This window comes from Xiphophorus hellerii, chromosome 17, assembly GCF_003331165.1.
Source record: "Xiphophorus hellerii strain 12219 chromosome 17, Xiphophorus_hellerii-4.1, whole genome shotgun sequence".
Lineage (NCBI taxonomy): Eukaryota > Metazoa > Chordata > Actinopteri > Cyprinodontiformes > Poeciliidae > Xiphophorus > Xiphophorus hellerii.
Window position 1 is genome coordinate 18,234,260 of NC_045688.1, and position 15,440 is coordinate 18,249,699.

The 15,440-nt window shown below is 41.4% G+C and overlaps 1 protein-coding gene and 2 long non-coding RNA genes across 3 annotated transcripts in view; 1 reads left to right on the forward strand and 2 right to left on the reverse strand.

Moving 5' to 3' along the window:
- The window catches only part of syn3 (synapsin III), a 107,956-nt gene that overhangs the window by 63,704 nt on the left and 28,812 nt on the right, over positions 1-15,440 (reverse strand). Inside the window, exon 4 of the mRNA XM_032589036.1 lies at positions 10,307-10,398. Within this exon, the coding sequence (XP_032444927.1) occupies positions 10,307-10,398 (92 nt within the window). The remainder of the gene's footprint in view (positions 1-10,306; positions 10,399-15,440) is intronic.
- LOC116736545 (uncharacterized) lies at positions 494-1,042 on the forward strand. The gene is made up of 2 exons (XR_004342606.1): positions 494-747; positions 831-1,042. It is a non-coding gene; the product is annotated as an uncharacterized LOC116736545 (long non-coding RNA).
- Positions 939-7,950, reverse strand: LOC116736544 (uncharacterized). Its single transcript, XR_004342605.1, has 3 exons — positions 7,940-7,950; positions 6,588-6,594; positions 939-1,072 (listed from the first exon to the last, which is right to left on the reverse strand). It is a non-coding gene; the product is annotated as an uncharacterized LOC116736544 (long non-coding RNA).

Here is a 15,440-nt window from a genome sequence, read left to right on the forward strand (position 1 = left end):
CTGATCTTCTGATCTTTCTAGGCAAACAAACCAGAGTTTGATTAAAGCGGACTAAACAAGGCTTTTGTGTCTTCAACACATCTGCATTGACCTGGTCCGTGTTCACACCGTCACCAAACCTAAAATACTTTTATGGAACTCAGTTTACGGTCAACTTAAAGGCCGCAAAGAGCACAAGTCCCAGCCCAAATCCTCATCCGTCCACAAAGATGCGTGACAGTTGGTGTGCAGTTTGTGTCGATGTGCTGCATTTCTTTGTGCTACTACGTTTGTTTTAATACAAGGCTGACTACCAGTGACCTGTTCAAACAACTGGTTATTGGTGGTTCTGTCATGAATGAAGAATGCAATGTTTTCATTTGCAATTTCTCTGACATTTACAACAATCTGACTTTTGACTGGATTTTTACCAGTCTGGACCTCAGATTCTTTGGGAGTGACCTTACAACCCTTCCCGGGTTGTTTGGCAGCAGCAAGCCCATTGCTGATGTAACCAGGTGAACAAATGGGTACATGTCTAAACTGTATTTTGTAAACCCTGTTTTGCTTTGTTTCGCCAACTGGTTGCAATTCTTGTTTTTGCCAGCATGTGGTGCTGCTTTACAGAGAGGTCAAAAGATTTCAGGAAGTAGAAAAAACCTCTTGTGTATATATCGTGGAAATCTGAGCAAAGCGGAAGAGAAGGACATTTTTGTGTGCCGAGACCTGGTGAAAAGGATGCCACCAAGCCGAGAATCCAAGTATTCGGTAATGTCGAAGCTGAATTATCTTCTATGAACAAAGTTAAGGAGAGGATGTTAATGTTACGTTTTTCTTTGTTTGTCCTCTAGAAGTGCCACTGCCGTTTAATGCACTCTTTGTAATAGTTTAGCTTTGTATGTGAAGCTACGTTGCTACATGTGAGCCCGCCATTTTCAACGAAGCTGAGGCTTTATGTTGACAGAATACGGGTCATTTACGTTTGTTTCTTTGCAACCCAGAAAGAGAGAAAAGTGTTCTTTTTTCATTAAAAAAAAACAATAAAGGACCCATTTTATTTGAAGCTCCGTGTGCTGCATTACTCCCGGCTTCACTGATATTGTTCATCTTTGGCATTGTCCAGATCATCTCGGAGAATCCACTCCACTGTATCACAGCTGATTAACGTTTCTGTTAATCGGAAGGTGGAACAGACCAGACCGTCTATATGTTTTACAGTTTTCCACAATAAGTGACAGACTGGATGCATTTTAGTATGCAATCATCATCAGTGACATCTTTCCTTAGTGAAATATCCCATTGTGACCTGACTGTGTTGGGGACAGAAGTCTCCAGCACTTCTCAAGCTCTATCAGCATATTAACACACACCGACTGGGCTGTGTGTGTGTGTGTTGATAGTCATGAGCTTCATTAGTCTCAGACTGTCAGGCTGAAGAGGTGAAGAACTTCTCATCAATCCAATTAGCAGTCTGATCCTTCCTTTACAAACTGTTCTGGGAGTGAATCCAAGTGTTTCATGAAGAACCTGAAGTCCTCAACTGTTTCACATTTATCAGAACAAAATTAGACTCACATACTTTTTTTTTTTTTTCAATAACTTGTTTTCTGTTTAGCTTTCCTTGGATTTCATGAACTCATGAGATGAGCAGGTTGTGTCATCTCTCTTTGGGGATTAATTAACTGGCTGAGCAAAGGTGATGCTGGCTCTCCTTGTCATGTCACCGAACTGAAAGGCGGAGTCAGGTGTAGCATTAATCAGAGAGGCCCAGGATAGCTCTGGAGAAGCTGTAGAGATTCGAAGCTCGGGTGGGAGAATCTGTTGACAGGAAAACGCTGCAGAAGTTTGGCCTTGTGGAAGAAAAACTGCTGTTGAAAGAGATTCAGAAGTAGTCCTGTTAGTACTTCCCTACCAGGGGACACAGGCAGCATGTGTCCCGTGCTCTCTGTGTCCCATTATATTTTACATTATATTTATGGTTCATATTTGCCCTTTCTGAACCATCTGAAAGAAGGTTTGTTGCAGTTTATTGTTTTCATGTTTGAGGTAGTCAACATTGTTGTTTTTGTCAGTTTCAGTTTCTATATTATTTATTTTTACGTCGGCTGTTCTACTCCTAACTGCACTGACTGAGCAAATTTAAGCTGTGTTGTTTTTATATGTTGGACCAAAGTTGTGAAGCTATCGTTATATTTAAGTGTGCTGTACTGTTGCAGAGTTTTCAAATTAATTTGTAATTCGGCACATTTATGTCTGTGTTTTAAAAAAAAAAAAAGAAGAAATGTTTCAAGTCAGTTCATCAGTTTTTCTGTACCGGATCAGTATCAGCCGATACTAAATCTCAGATATGGGTACCAGAAGTGAAAAATGGAAGAGAAGGAACAACTATGAACATACCCCAGGACTGACATGTCTATGACTTTTCTACAGTACAATCAGTGAAAAAATATGTTTTTTTGTTTTTTGAAAAATCAACATTCCTGAGCCTGGAAGCTATTCATACTTGGGACAATACGCTGCCATTTGGTCTCCAGATCCCATTATCATGAATAATCTCTGACCTTCTAATAAGCTCTGAAGGGATATCTGTATTCCAGAGAGCATTTTTCTCCATAAAGACCCTGTGCTTGTCTCAAAAGCTGATGAAGGCCTTATCTTCCTCCATCAGCCTGTCTCACGTTGATAAGACTAATCGCGGTAAAACTCAGCGGGAATGCCACAAATGTCAAACAGTACATACCGAGGCTCAGTCCAGGGTGGATACACAATGCTGCATTGTGCTGTGGGGGCTCTATGCCGTCACAGGGAAATGCACCTTACAGAGAAAACTCTCTGCTTTCCTGTTAACGAGGAGAGATGCCGCCGCGTGACACCAAAATAACCGCTAGGTGTGTTTTGAGACATCTTGGACTTAAAAGGTTAATACTTTGAAGAAAATATTTATACCACTTATGCCTTAGTGTTACACAAGAAAAAAGACTGAAACTTAATTTCGTTTCAGTCAGATCATTCCCCTTTAAAGGGGAAATTTCCTCAAATGAGACGACTTTGAAATAACTTATCTTTCTATGGAGTAGTGATTTTTCTGGTCGATTTCTTCAGACTGTAGAAAATCCTTATTAGATAGACTACGCAGAACAAGAAATGATTGTTTGAGAGCGGAGGAATTCCTGAGGCAACCAAATGATTGGCAGCAAGACATTACATTTCCTAAACATCTCCAGCAGCTCTTTTGCACTATTACGAAACAATGTTGTATTGACAAGAGCGCTGGGAAAGCTGAAGTCTTTCAGCTTTCAGAAATTTTCCGTCGAATGAATCATACTCCAACGAGCACAAAGACTTACCCAACTATGAGAATCTCTGCTAAAATTTCTCATTGACTGTTGCCTAGTAAAGGGAAGTTGCTCACCAAAACCAACATGGTTCCTGATGATTTACTGTCCAGTTCTAGTCTCTAAGGTGGTTCTGCTGGACAGCCCATGTTTACCCCTCTGGTTCTGCACCAGGCCCCCGAGGGGAACCTGTTCATGCATTTGTCCCTCCAACAGCCTGAGGAGAAGTTTATGTAAAAGTTCCAACTTCAAGCAACAATTCAGTCTGTAAGCTCGTACATACAGTGGATGGATAGTTTCCAAATTCATTTCCCACATCGTCTCATGACCTTTGGTGAGGTTACCCGGGTGAGCAGGTACCTTAGATTAGTTAATATGAGTTTCTCCTTCCATCCTGTGCTTTTGACTTTGGGTACTTGGGCTATACCCCAGTGCCCTGACGGCAAAATGTTTTTTAAGTTTCTACATTAAGATTATCACAATAATCGGTTTGGCAGTCGAGAAACATATGTAATGCAAACGTAATGAAAACCAGTGCACTACCAGTGTGGGCTGAATGGGTTAACGATGTTCATAAAGGTCATTACAATAATCATCTGTTGGATCAATCATCAGACCCTCACATAAAAACCCAGCTGAACCTCCTAAAAGGAAGTTCGATGTTTTGACTTTCAGTATTATTGCGGGTGTTAGGGTCCTCGCGGGCGCTGTAATGTGTGCTGCAGCAGCATTAATTAAGCCCTCTAAGAGCAGTAAAGAGAACGTTCCTGACAGTTTTACAACTTTCGCCTCACATTTCATCCTCCTTTCCCCCCATTTTCAATTTGGGGATCTGACAACAGCCCAAGATACTTACAGTTCAATTATCTTAGCAAACCACTTCCTCGTCAACAGTTTACCAATCAAGTGAGAGACACCGATCAGCGCTGGCTAATCGTTTGTTGTGCGTTCTTTTTTTAGTACAGCTGGGAATCTGTGGTTATGGCAGAAAGGAGACAGGCTGCTCTGAGGCTTCTCATACTTTGGCTGCTGTCATCCGTTGTTCGGCCAGATCAGCATTCCCACTCTGAGCGGAGAAGCTTGATGGAGGTTTTGGCAGCAAGAGCCAGAGAAGCCAAAGGGCTGACTGCAGAATTTCATCTGGAAACAACATGCCACATCTACTGTACTTTGTGGCATACCGTTCTGCTACGCTACACATGCCATGTTGCACATTCAGCAAATTGTTACAGACGGTTTTGACAACAGGTATTTGCTGGTTTTCATATTCCACAGGTAACACTGAGCCTGTGTCAGTCACACTCTGCCTTAGAAAAGGCTGATGTTATCTACTGTATACCTGCTGACGTTGGAGCGATCAAATGAAAACTGAGAAATAAAGCAAAAAAGTCATTGCGTAAATTTGAAGGGACATTCGCATTGAGGGATATTTTTCCTTCCAATAGCTGGTACAGTGATGTTTGACATGCATTATGATAAATGTGGGTCTCAAAGCTTCTCTAGTCTGTCATTATGTTCACATGCATCTTGAGGAAAGCACATTCACACACCCTAAATAATCATCACCTCACATAAAAACCCAGATGAACCTAAAAGGATGTTACATTTTTTGATTTTCAGTAAAAAAAATTTAAAAAAATGATGGAGGGATTTATTTTTATGGTGTTATGGTTGGTGCACTTTCAAATTTGAGAAAAGAGGGGTAAGGTAAGGGCTCTCCAAACTGTCCATATGACACTATTTACCACCTAGTTGGCTTATGTTGGAAACTTTCACCTGATGGGGCAGTATGATGGAAAATAGATTTTTTTGAGCTTTATAATCATAATAAAGTTATAATGTTATTCCCTCATCAAAAACGTTCCTGGCGTGTTGCTTCATGTGTTTCATGCATATTTAAGCTGCCGTTTCCAAGCTTCTAACCATCAACCTCACAGAGCAGTCCTCCCCCAGGACTCCCCCACTTATCTCCTTCAGACTAGCCAGCAACAATTAGCAAACACCTGGTGGAACTGAGCATCAGCTGAGCTCATTATATCATCTCCTATAATGCGTATAGGAGATATTTCTCTGTTCAACTCTTGATAAACAGACGTAGTTGGAGGGTTAATAGAGGAGCCATGTTGTAATGACTTCCTGAAGGTGGAGTGTTAGAAAGAACAGGAGTTTTTTAAAGAGACAAAGGCCCGATTTTAAGGCGTTAAATTACAAAGTCAAATTTCTTTGTCACATTTGATGTATGCAGCATTTTTATAGCTGCAGATACTTGACTGTGCTATAAAATGGCACTGTATACCTGGAAAATACATAATGCATAATACCATGACACTGCCACCACTATGGCTGTCAGTAGAACACTCTTTTCTATAAAACGTTTGGTCTTTTGACAGATGTGAGCTAGGCCTTTGTCTACTTTTTGCTCGGCAGCAGTTCTGACCTCGAAAATCTCATGAATAAAAATCTCTTTCTTATTTTTGAGTGACAAACTCAGACCTGGCGTAAGGCCTGCAGTGTCTCAGATGCTCTTGGCTCATTGGGACCTCCAGGATGAGTCTGCTCTGAGCTCTTGGAGCATTCTTGGTAGACTCTTGGGAAGGTTCTCCATTGTTTCATCTTTCCACCATCTGTGGATTCGCTGGAATCCCATAGCATTAAAACACAGGTGTCAAACTCCAGTCTTCAAGGGCTGCAGTCCTGCAACTTTTAGACGTGCCTCTGCTGCACCACACTGGAATAGAATAAGTAGGTCATTAAGGCTCTGGAGAACTGATCTACACAGGGAGGAGGTAATTAAGCCATTTCATTCCAGTGGTTTGTACCTGTGGCACATCTAAAAACTGCAGGACAGCGACTGGAGGACTGGAGTTTGACACCCCTGCATTAGAAATACCTGTCCAGATTGGCAGAAGTTTCTGACTTCACATGGATTTTTTTACATTGGAGCAAAATGAATCACTTTTTCAGTTTGGATTTCTTTTAGCCTGATTCATGTTGTCAGACAGATTGGGTTTCAGTCATTTTCCCCCCTGTTCTCCACATCAGAGTGTGAGTTTGTCTAGTGACACTGAAACCAAAAGTGCAATTTCATGAAATAAACAGTAAATAATATTTTCACTTAAGGCCGTTTTCTTTTTGATAATTTTCAATCATTCTTAACAGAACGAGTGCTTACTTTCCACCCTTGTAACTCCCTAATGTATTCTGACACTACATTCACTTTTTTTTTTTTTTTTACAATGCATAGCACATGGACAAGTGTGAGAGCAGTGAAACCACAGAACTGTGAGAACACGAGCTGCTTGGTGGAGCCAGCACAGGGCAGGATGTCTGCACAGAGGGGTCAGGGGTCACGTCGGCCAGGAGACACGTGGAAAAGCAGGAGCCAGCTTTAAATATGCCTTAAAAAATAAACCCGGCATGTGTGTGAGCGTGCGTGGGGTGTACGTGCGTGTGTGTGTGTGTGTGAGTGCCATCCTAGAAGGAGCACATGCACTCAAGGAAAACTCAATCACATGGCGTGTGTTTAATTTGTGCCTGGGAAGCTGGTGTTTATGCATTCCTCTGGCGCAGAATGAAACACGCGGCTGTCGCAGACATAATTAGGACATAATCTATGAAATGGGAAGGATCTGAAGGGTCTGCTGAGTTTTTAGCCAATTCTTTTATCCAAGCTGTTCCCCTGCGGCCCTTTCTGAGAGGAAACGGAAACAAAAGCAACTTCTAGAAGTTGAACTTCTGACTTTATAGCTGTGGGACCACTATGCGTTATTAGTCATGTCCCGGTGGGACCGGCTGCTTGAATTGACCATTATTCTATTTGTAGACGAGTTCAGAGTCATAAGTGATAAGCAAGCTAATTTGGCAGTGAACGTCAGTGTTTGTGAGCGAGGCGGCAGTCACACCATCTGAATACAATTTGGCCGTTCTATCGTTACAGAGATTTCAAGCAAAAATATTCCAAACTCACACAATAACCTCAGTGTCAGGGCTGGAAACAGGTTGCATTGTTAAGTCGGCTGCTTTGGTACCCCTAGCTGATGATTGTCCTCAGGACACAGTCAGGCCTCTTCCTGTCACTGGGTGATTCTGAGGCTGAGATCCAAACGATTAGGCAATATTTCTAAAGGCTAAAATGGTTCCACTGAAGCAATCTCCTAAAAATCAGCAGGAGAAGCATTGCTCAAGTTTTATTAACTGTTGTGAAGATAAAATGTGATGCAAACATGTTTGAGAGGGATGCTCTACTTTAGCTAGAGCAAGGACGCTAGTTACAGTAGACCTAATACAGTCCAGCAGAAAAAGATTAACTGCTTAACGGGGCAGTATTATGTTAAATAGATTTTTTTGAGCTTGACATCATGATATAATGTTATTGAGTAAATTGAGAAAAACGTGGTTCTAAAAACAGTCAACAGTTCCCTTCAGGAATCTGTTCACTCAAGGGAACTGCTTGACTTCGGTCAAACTGAAGTCGAACGTCAACCATCAATCACATGATTTCGGGATATTTGTTTTCACACACACCTTTTAACGTCAAAACACACCGAGCCGAGCTCCTGTGAAGCCCCTCCCACTGCAGTTTATATCATGGAGTTTGGTCGTAATGGTGGTTTACATCAGTAAACACAGCGATCACGGCAGAGAGGAACCATTATTACAAAGTTCACAAATTCGGAGGAGGAAATAATGATTGACGAGCTGCAACATTTTATTTTATTTTCCGTGTTACTGGAATCCCAAAGGAAACAAATGGAAGGTGTTGGTGGGATGTTTACCCGCTGCATCGGACCAGAACAGAGCAAGAGGAGTTCAGCGTTTTAGTCCAACAGTACGTACTTCCTCTCAGCCTCGGACAATTGTTCCTCTAAACTATCCATCCTGCTCTGTGGCTGAAAAACCGGATTCTGGAAGTTGAGTAGTTTGGTCTGTTTTCCACATAAACAAACATTCCCACAAAATTCTGACCAAACTCACAATAGTTTCACATGCAGAGGGTGGCGAAACTTTCACCAGGGAGGTTGTGACAAGAAGGGACGGACGACCTGAGGCTGAGAAAAAAAATGACGCAACTACCGTCACACAACTGTGACAACGAGAACCGATTTCGGTCCAACTGAACAGAACCCTGTACTATGTGCCATTTCAGCCAATATCGTTTCATCTCATCTCTTTATGTTTTAAAGAGACCAGCTAGCACAAGAAGAGCTAAGTCACCTACAACTAAACGCAAAGACAGCAATTTGTCCACCTGCATTAAAGTTCTGAAAGTTCAGTAAAACACAAACCAATGAACCCACACACTGAAAATATACATCAAGTGTGGAAATGGAAGGCACTAAACGTTTATCCTAAAATTTAGATGCATGGTTCTTCAAGCAGGCCACTTGCAACTGAGATAATGCACATCCCTGATATTGCCATGACGACTGCAGTTTGGCATATTGTGCTGCACTGGTTTAGCTAAAGCAGGACCATGAGGTCAACTTTCCTACCAGAATCTGTTGTTTGTCTGCGATTCTCTCAGCAGTTACCTCACCAAACAAAGCAGGCCCTCTCCTGGCTACATGGCTCTCATGTCTGCTCGGTTTTTCATTCCATTACTGACCTCAAATGTTTTCAAGTCAAGTTTGTTTGTATGGAACATTTGAGCCAAAAGGAAAGTTGAGTGCTTTACATAATAACATAACACAATTACATATGGTGAGAATAAACAGCAAACATTACATTTTCTCAAATGCCATCCTCAAAATCATCAACAATGAAGAGTAGACTTGATCAATATTCCGGTTATTATTAATCAAAGGCAGCTCTAATCAAACAGGTTTTTAACCCTTGATTTAAAGGAACTCAGTGTTTCAACTGTTCAGTTTTCTAGAAGTTTTTTTCCAGATTTGTGGTACATAGAAGCTGAATGCTGCTTCTCCATGTTTGGTTCTGGTTCTGGATGCAGAGCAGAACCAGAACCAGGAGACCTGAGAGGTCTGGAAGGTTGATACAACAACACCTGAACTTTAATGTGTTGTGGTGCTGAGCCGATCAGTGATTTAACTAATACTGTTAGTTAATATACTAACAGCAGTATTTTAAAGTATATTCTCGGAGCTGGGTTCTAAAGACTTTAGATCTGGGTGATGTTCTCCATCTTCCTGGTTTTAGTGAGGATGTGAGCTGCAGCATTCTGGATCAGCTGCAGCTGGACGATATTTTTAGGCAGACCAGTGAAAACGCTGCTCCAGTAATCAATGCCACTAAAGACAAACACATGGATGAGTTTCTCTAGATCTGGCTGAGACATTAGTCCTCTAATCCTGCAGATGTTCTTCAGGGGACTTTGTAACCGTCTTTATGTGTCTCTGAAGGCTCAGATCAGAGTTCATCACTACACCCAGATATCAGGACTGACCTCTTCTAGCTGGAACAACTGAAGCTGTGCATTGACTCTAGATCATTCCTCTTTAGGTCCAAAGATAATAACTTCGGTTCTGATTCTGTTCAGCTGAAGAAAGTTTGGCACATTCACACATTTATCTGTTCTGAGCATCTGTTCAGTGATTGGCTGGATTCAGAGTCACCTGACTCTAGTGACATCGTAATGAAGAGCTGTGTATCATCTGTGTAGCTATGGTAACTACGCTTATTGTTTATTATAACCTGAGCCAGTGGGAGCATGTGGATGTTAAATGACAGACGTCCCAGGATTGAACCTTGGGGTGACTTCTGTCTCCAATGAGAAGTTACCTACTGACAAAGAAGTCCCTGTTCTTTAGGCAAGACCTGAACCAGTCAAATCCTGGACCAGGGAGTCTGACTGGTCACTTTACTAATATTAAAATGACTGGATATAGTGAAGGCCTAATTTGTGCTGTCAGAAACTCAACAAGGTTTATTCTCCAACTGTGATTTTTCTGGGTTTTTTCTTTTGTTTGTTTTTTTTTTAGTTTTCCATGACAAAACTGCATCATCTCTCCTGAGCGTTGTCTCTAATAACTCACCTGACGACTTTGGAGCCACCTTTGTTGACCTGCATGTCCACCATGCATCCTGAGTTGACGTAAGAGGCCAGGTTGATCTCTGAGAACTCCGCCTGGGAAACCGAAAAGCAAAACCCAAGTTTAGATTTTTACAGCGACATGAAGCATGAGGTCGCATGTACATGCCGCGGATGAACCCCTTAACTCAGCGCTATTTCTTTTGGCCTGTTGACAGCAATACGTCTACATAACATTAAAGTAAATTGCTTTCTTACGTCACCGTGCCTTTCTGCATTTGCACAGAGCAGAGCAGAAGACAAGACTGGGAGAGACAGAGCGAGCTGGTCGGAGAAGGCAAATTGAGTTATCCCCAGTCTCTGGCCTCCAGGACAGTGAGGGCCTTGTGAAAGGCCGTAGCTTGGCTACTTAATGACTCAGTCAGACTCCCAGAGATTCTCAAAAGGAAGGGACAACAACTCCACTTCTGGGAAAAGAATCTTAGGATGTGTGGGACCAACAAGCAAACAAAAAAAACAAAAAACAAACAAACATTTGAAAATTTCAGAAATGTATGGATGGTATTAACCAAAGTGGAGACAAAAAAAAATAGTAAGACACATTAAGGTTTGTTTTCTCCAAATAAATGTGTTCATAAAGGGAAAATTCAAGAAATACAAGTTTGCCATACATGCAGGAAGCTGTAACGTACAATCTGTTTTATCAGCTTAAGTCTAAAGACAAAAGCTCACTGTATGTGGAACTCAGTTTCCAAAAGTCATTCACATCTTCAGCACACATTGGACATGTCCTGCTATTCAATTCAGACCCAATAAATATCAAGAAACCCCTCAAGAAACTTTGCAAACAAAAAAAGTCTCCCAATTTCCCCCTGCTGACAATCCAACCGGCCTGTGATTTTTCAATAGTCTCTACCACCATGACAGCCACTCTGGTATCTGTAGACCTCAGTGGACTTTGACACATGCTGGGGATTCTCTTCCTGTTTGAAGGTTTAATAACGCCCGCGAGACAGAAGCTGCAGCTTCCGTCCTTACAGACAGCGGTACATTCTCCCAGGATTTCCTGATACTAGATTGACCCCGTCGTGAGTTCGGCTCCACTTTCATTTCATCGCTCCACTGAGCAAAATCCTCAAACCCTTTTTTGGCATCTACACGTACAATTGGGAGCAATCTGGAAGCGGCTTCTCGTCCGTTTTGGTGTCAGTAGTGGTCAGGCACGGAGCGCCGGAGTGTTCAGTATCTAACTGTGAAAACTGAAACCTCAGGGCCTTTGTTTTCTTTTTGTATCCTTTTACCTCTGCATGCAAAACACTGATCTGCTTTTTTCTAAACTTTTCAGATGGTTTTCTTGATTTAGCCGTATATTTCACATAGAGTGGATGGAATCATTTTTACAGCGAGACTCCACCACTCGCTTTAAAATTGAATTAGAAAGTCATTAAACTATTTAAACTATTCTTGTGTGATTTGTGGGAGTTGAAGACACGTAGGGACAAGTGGGAATGTGAAAGTTCTCCTCCTGGCAAACAAATGCATGAGTGTTTGTGTGTCACCCCGCCTTACATTCCATCTCACTCTCTAAGGTCTATTGATCAGCTAACCCTGGTGGCTCCAAACACCAGGATGATGCTAACAGGGAACTGGCATTGGCAAGCAGATAATTCTGATTCCCATTTCTAAACCACTTTTAACTCCCTTTTTTTCTGGCTTGCCACACAATCTAAGTTTTCTGGATGCACTTGGACGGCATTCCTTCCATCGTTCCTTTGCACCAGCTAGAGTTTTCCCTGGAGGTATGCTGAACGGCAGCAGGTTGACCTCAGGCAGGAATAGCTGGTGTTTGTTGGTCTTTACATTCCTTCAAAGCATGAGACATGACACGAATGGCACAATAAATGGACCCTGCACAAGTAGCCTGCTGACCATGTGTGGAAAAACAAAACATCAGATGGGCAGGTCCCGGTCAACGCTCCAGCAGGACACCGTGCAGAAAGCACAGCTGCATTTCATTTAAAAGTGAGCGCAAGAAGCCTGAGTAAGCATTAGACTGAGAGTCACTTACTGACTCTAAATACTGCTGGGTGCAGCCATAAAATATCAAAATATCTGAACAGATAAATAATCAAGTGAGATTGTAATCCATAGAAGTGTCAAAAAACAGGAGCGTTAAGAGTTATCTGCTTTACTGTTAATGTCAAACAACAGCGCTCTGCCAATAAACATGAATCGTTTTTTTGTTCTTTAAACGAAATCACTCATAAATTATGCAACGTTTTACAAACTCAGTTTTTCTCCTCTCTATTGAAACTTTTCCCACCGAGTCTCTGGGGAAGTCTCGAAAGCAAATTTTGCGTATTGGAGTAAGCCTCTGCACACATGCACCGCACATGGCTAACGGTATTTGGCACTCCTAATCAAAGAAACAGGTTTACGATTTAAGGCTTGATGGATTGAGCTCTGGACTGCCTCGCTAAATAAATAGCTAAATGCGTGAGGGAGAAACGTTCTGTGGCCGAGTTGTATTGGAAACATTTGCATGAAGCACAGGGAAGGACTTCAGACTGTTACTTTTCTATGACGGGAAAATCATTAGGTCGACATAAAACATAAAAGCTCTAGTCAATTTGTTTTCTGTTATTTCCTTTTGATCTGCATGCAGGGTCACATAAGTGCATCGAGATTATGTAACGCCAGATTTATCAAGGGCCTCAGTTTCTCTTTTCATTATGCTGTTTAGACTCTGTTCACAACCTGTCCCAACTACATTGTCTATTAGAATGCAGCAACAGAGAATATCACATTACACCTGCATGACCTCTGCCCTATTGGTTGGTCCTAGATTGATTCTTTCAGCTTGTTGTTATCCAGGTATTCAAAAGGTTTCTTGGCCTTGCAGTGCCAGCAAACTCATCATGAGTATTATTAAGCAATCCAGTTAACTGCAGGAAAAGTTGCAGGTAAAGGAACTGTATGCAGACTCTTCCTTCCTTATCCAACATATCAGGTCAAGACACAAAAAAGCGCTACTTGCTGTAGGTCTTAAAGTGGAATACTGGCGACAAGTACTGTGTCCAAAATGTGGACAGACAAAACTCCAGCAAGTGCTTTCTGCTTTGTGTCCTTAAGGCTAACAGCCATGACACCAACAAGTTCTCCTTGTTTTTTGTCTGTAAGACTAATGTTCATGATGTGAACAGTGCCTTGTTGCCTCTAAGGCTAATAGCCATAACATCAACAGGCTCTTCTTGCTCTATGTCCCTAAGGCTTGTAGTCATGATGTCAACAAGGACTTCTTGCTTGATCATGCTTCTTCTTAACAGATTGAAAGTGTGCCATCCCAAACATACGACAGACTTAAGACCTCAGTCTGATACGAAATGACTCATCTTTTACTTCTAGAAGGTTGCCAGTTCAGATCTTGGCCGGCGTGTTTCTGTGTGGAGTTTTCAGATTTTCTCCAGATTTGTGGTTTGTTTTTGATGTTTTTTTTCTGATTATTTCTCACAATTCTAAAATGTTCATTTGAAATTAACTTGAGATATTTAAATAAATGAAATGAGAGTGTGATTGCCTTACTGTGCATCTCTGTTTTCATCCACGTGATCAGCCAACATGTGGTATATCCAAAACCCTTTGAAATGACTTTGATTTGCATATAAAAACGGTACATTAATAAAAACACAAAGTCAAGCTGAAACTGAAAGCTAGCTTTTAAACATAATGGAGATTGAAACTATTCTTTAACACTAGAACTACCAAAGATTCCCAAAATGGGAATCTTCGTCCAGGTACCAGAGAGGGGCCAGTTTGGCCCTGTCCCTAGAGCTACCAAAGAGGGGCCAGTTTGGCCCTCCAAGAGAGGGTGTGAAGAGGCGCCTTTGTTATGTAAATAAGGCCATTACTATCCTGTTCCAAGGACAATCAGCGTGAAAGTTGATGTAGTGAGTTTGGCTCTCCTCCCCCCTGCTCATCTACAGGGATGCTAATTGCTAATGCTTTTTCTGTGCAATCCTTTCTGTGGTATCGGCTGCTTCAACCCAAATGCAGTATATTTCAAGTCCCATGCATAGTTTCTCTTTGCATGGTAATTCTTACAACAAATCCTGATGTTGTTTTCTAAGTTTTGTCCCTCTAGTATCTTGTCTTGACTCTCAATTTTCTTTTTTAAACAACATGTTAACCAGTTTAATAGCAGATGCGCTCTAAAACTTTGTATATTTTGCATCCTTTGTTTACGGCTTTTTTTTTTTGCAAACTTTACAACAAAATTAAATGTCTTTTCTTAGTGGTTAAATTATCAGCTAATAAACTGTTCATGATCTACTGCATACGTTTTGTTAGGTCAGTTGTTAACCTAACAAGCAACAACAACTGCACCATTTAATTGATTTTAAATGTGTACTATAGGCAGAAATGTCTGTCCACTAGCCTATATTAATTATTTAGTAATAAGCTGTTGTAGTGACTGGTGGATGGTTATGGTCTTTTCTATAATTTCTTCTCTGAAATTGCAATAGAGGACTGGGGTTTCACAGCACACTATGGTGAAAAGTCAATTTAAACTGACCTTTCACAACTTAGTTTCTTTTATCCTTCAACAGCAAGTCTAATCGGTTACTTTCAACACATTTCTGTGCTTTGATTGGCATTTGATATTTTAAGACAGCTGTCCAACCTTTAATCCATATAAAGAGGAAGCATTACATGCAAGATTCTCTAAAACACCCAATCATATAGTGCTTTAACCTATTTAAACACTATGTGAGGGTGGGAGGTGAAATATATGTGCAAATGTTAATTGTTTTTCCTCTGGAAAATATTTCAAAAAAGATAAACTCCCACTTCTATCCAGCGAATGCATGAATATACTCAGACACTCCCAAGCAAATTTGCACACCCAAGTCAATTCTTCCATCATAGCTAATCCCAACCCAAACATGGAGACCTACGCTGACTTTGGCAGTGGCAAAATAAAACAAGAGCGCGGGCAACTTCATGGCTTCTCTGATTGGCTGGTTAAGGATGAGAGGAGTCTTAACAGCCATTGTCATTGGGCAGTAACAGATGAAGTGGTTGGTGCCCAGAAGGCCCAGAAGCCAGGAGGAGAGGTTTTCCTCAGCACCATGGATACC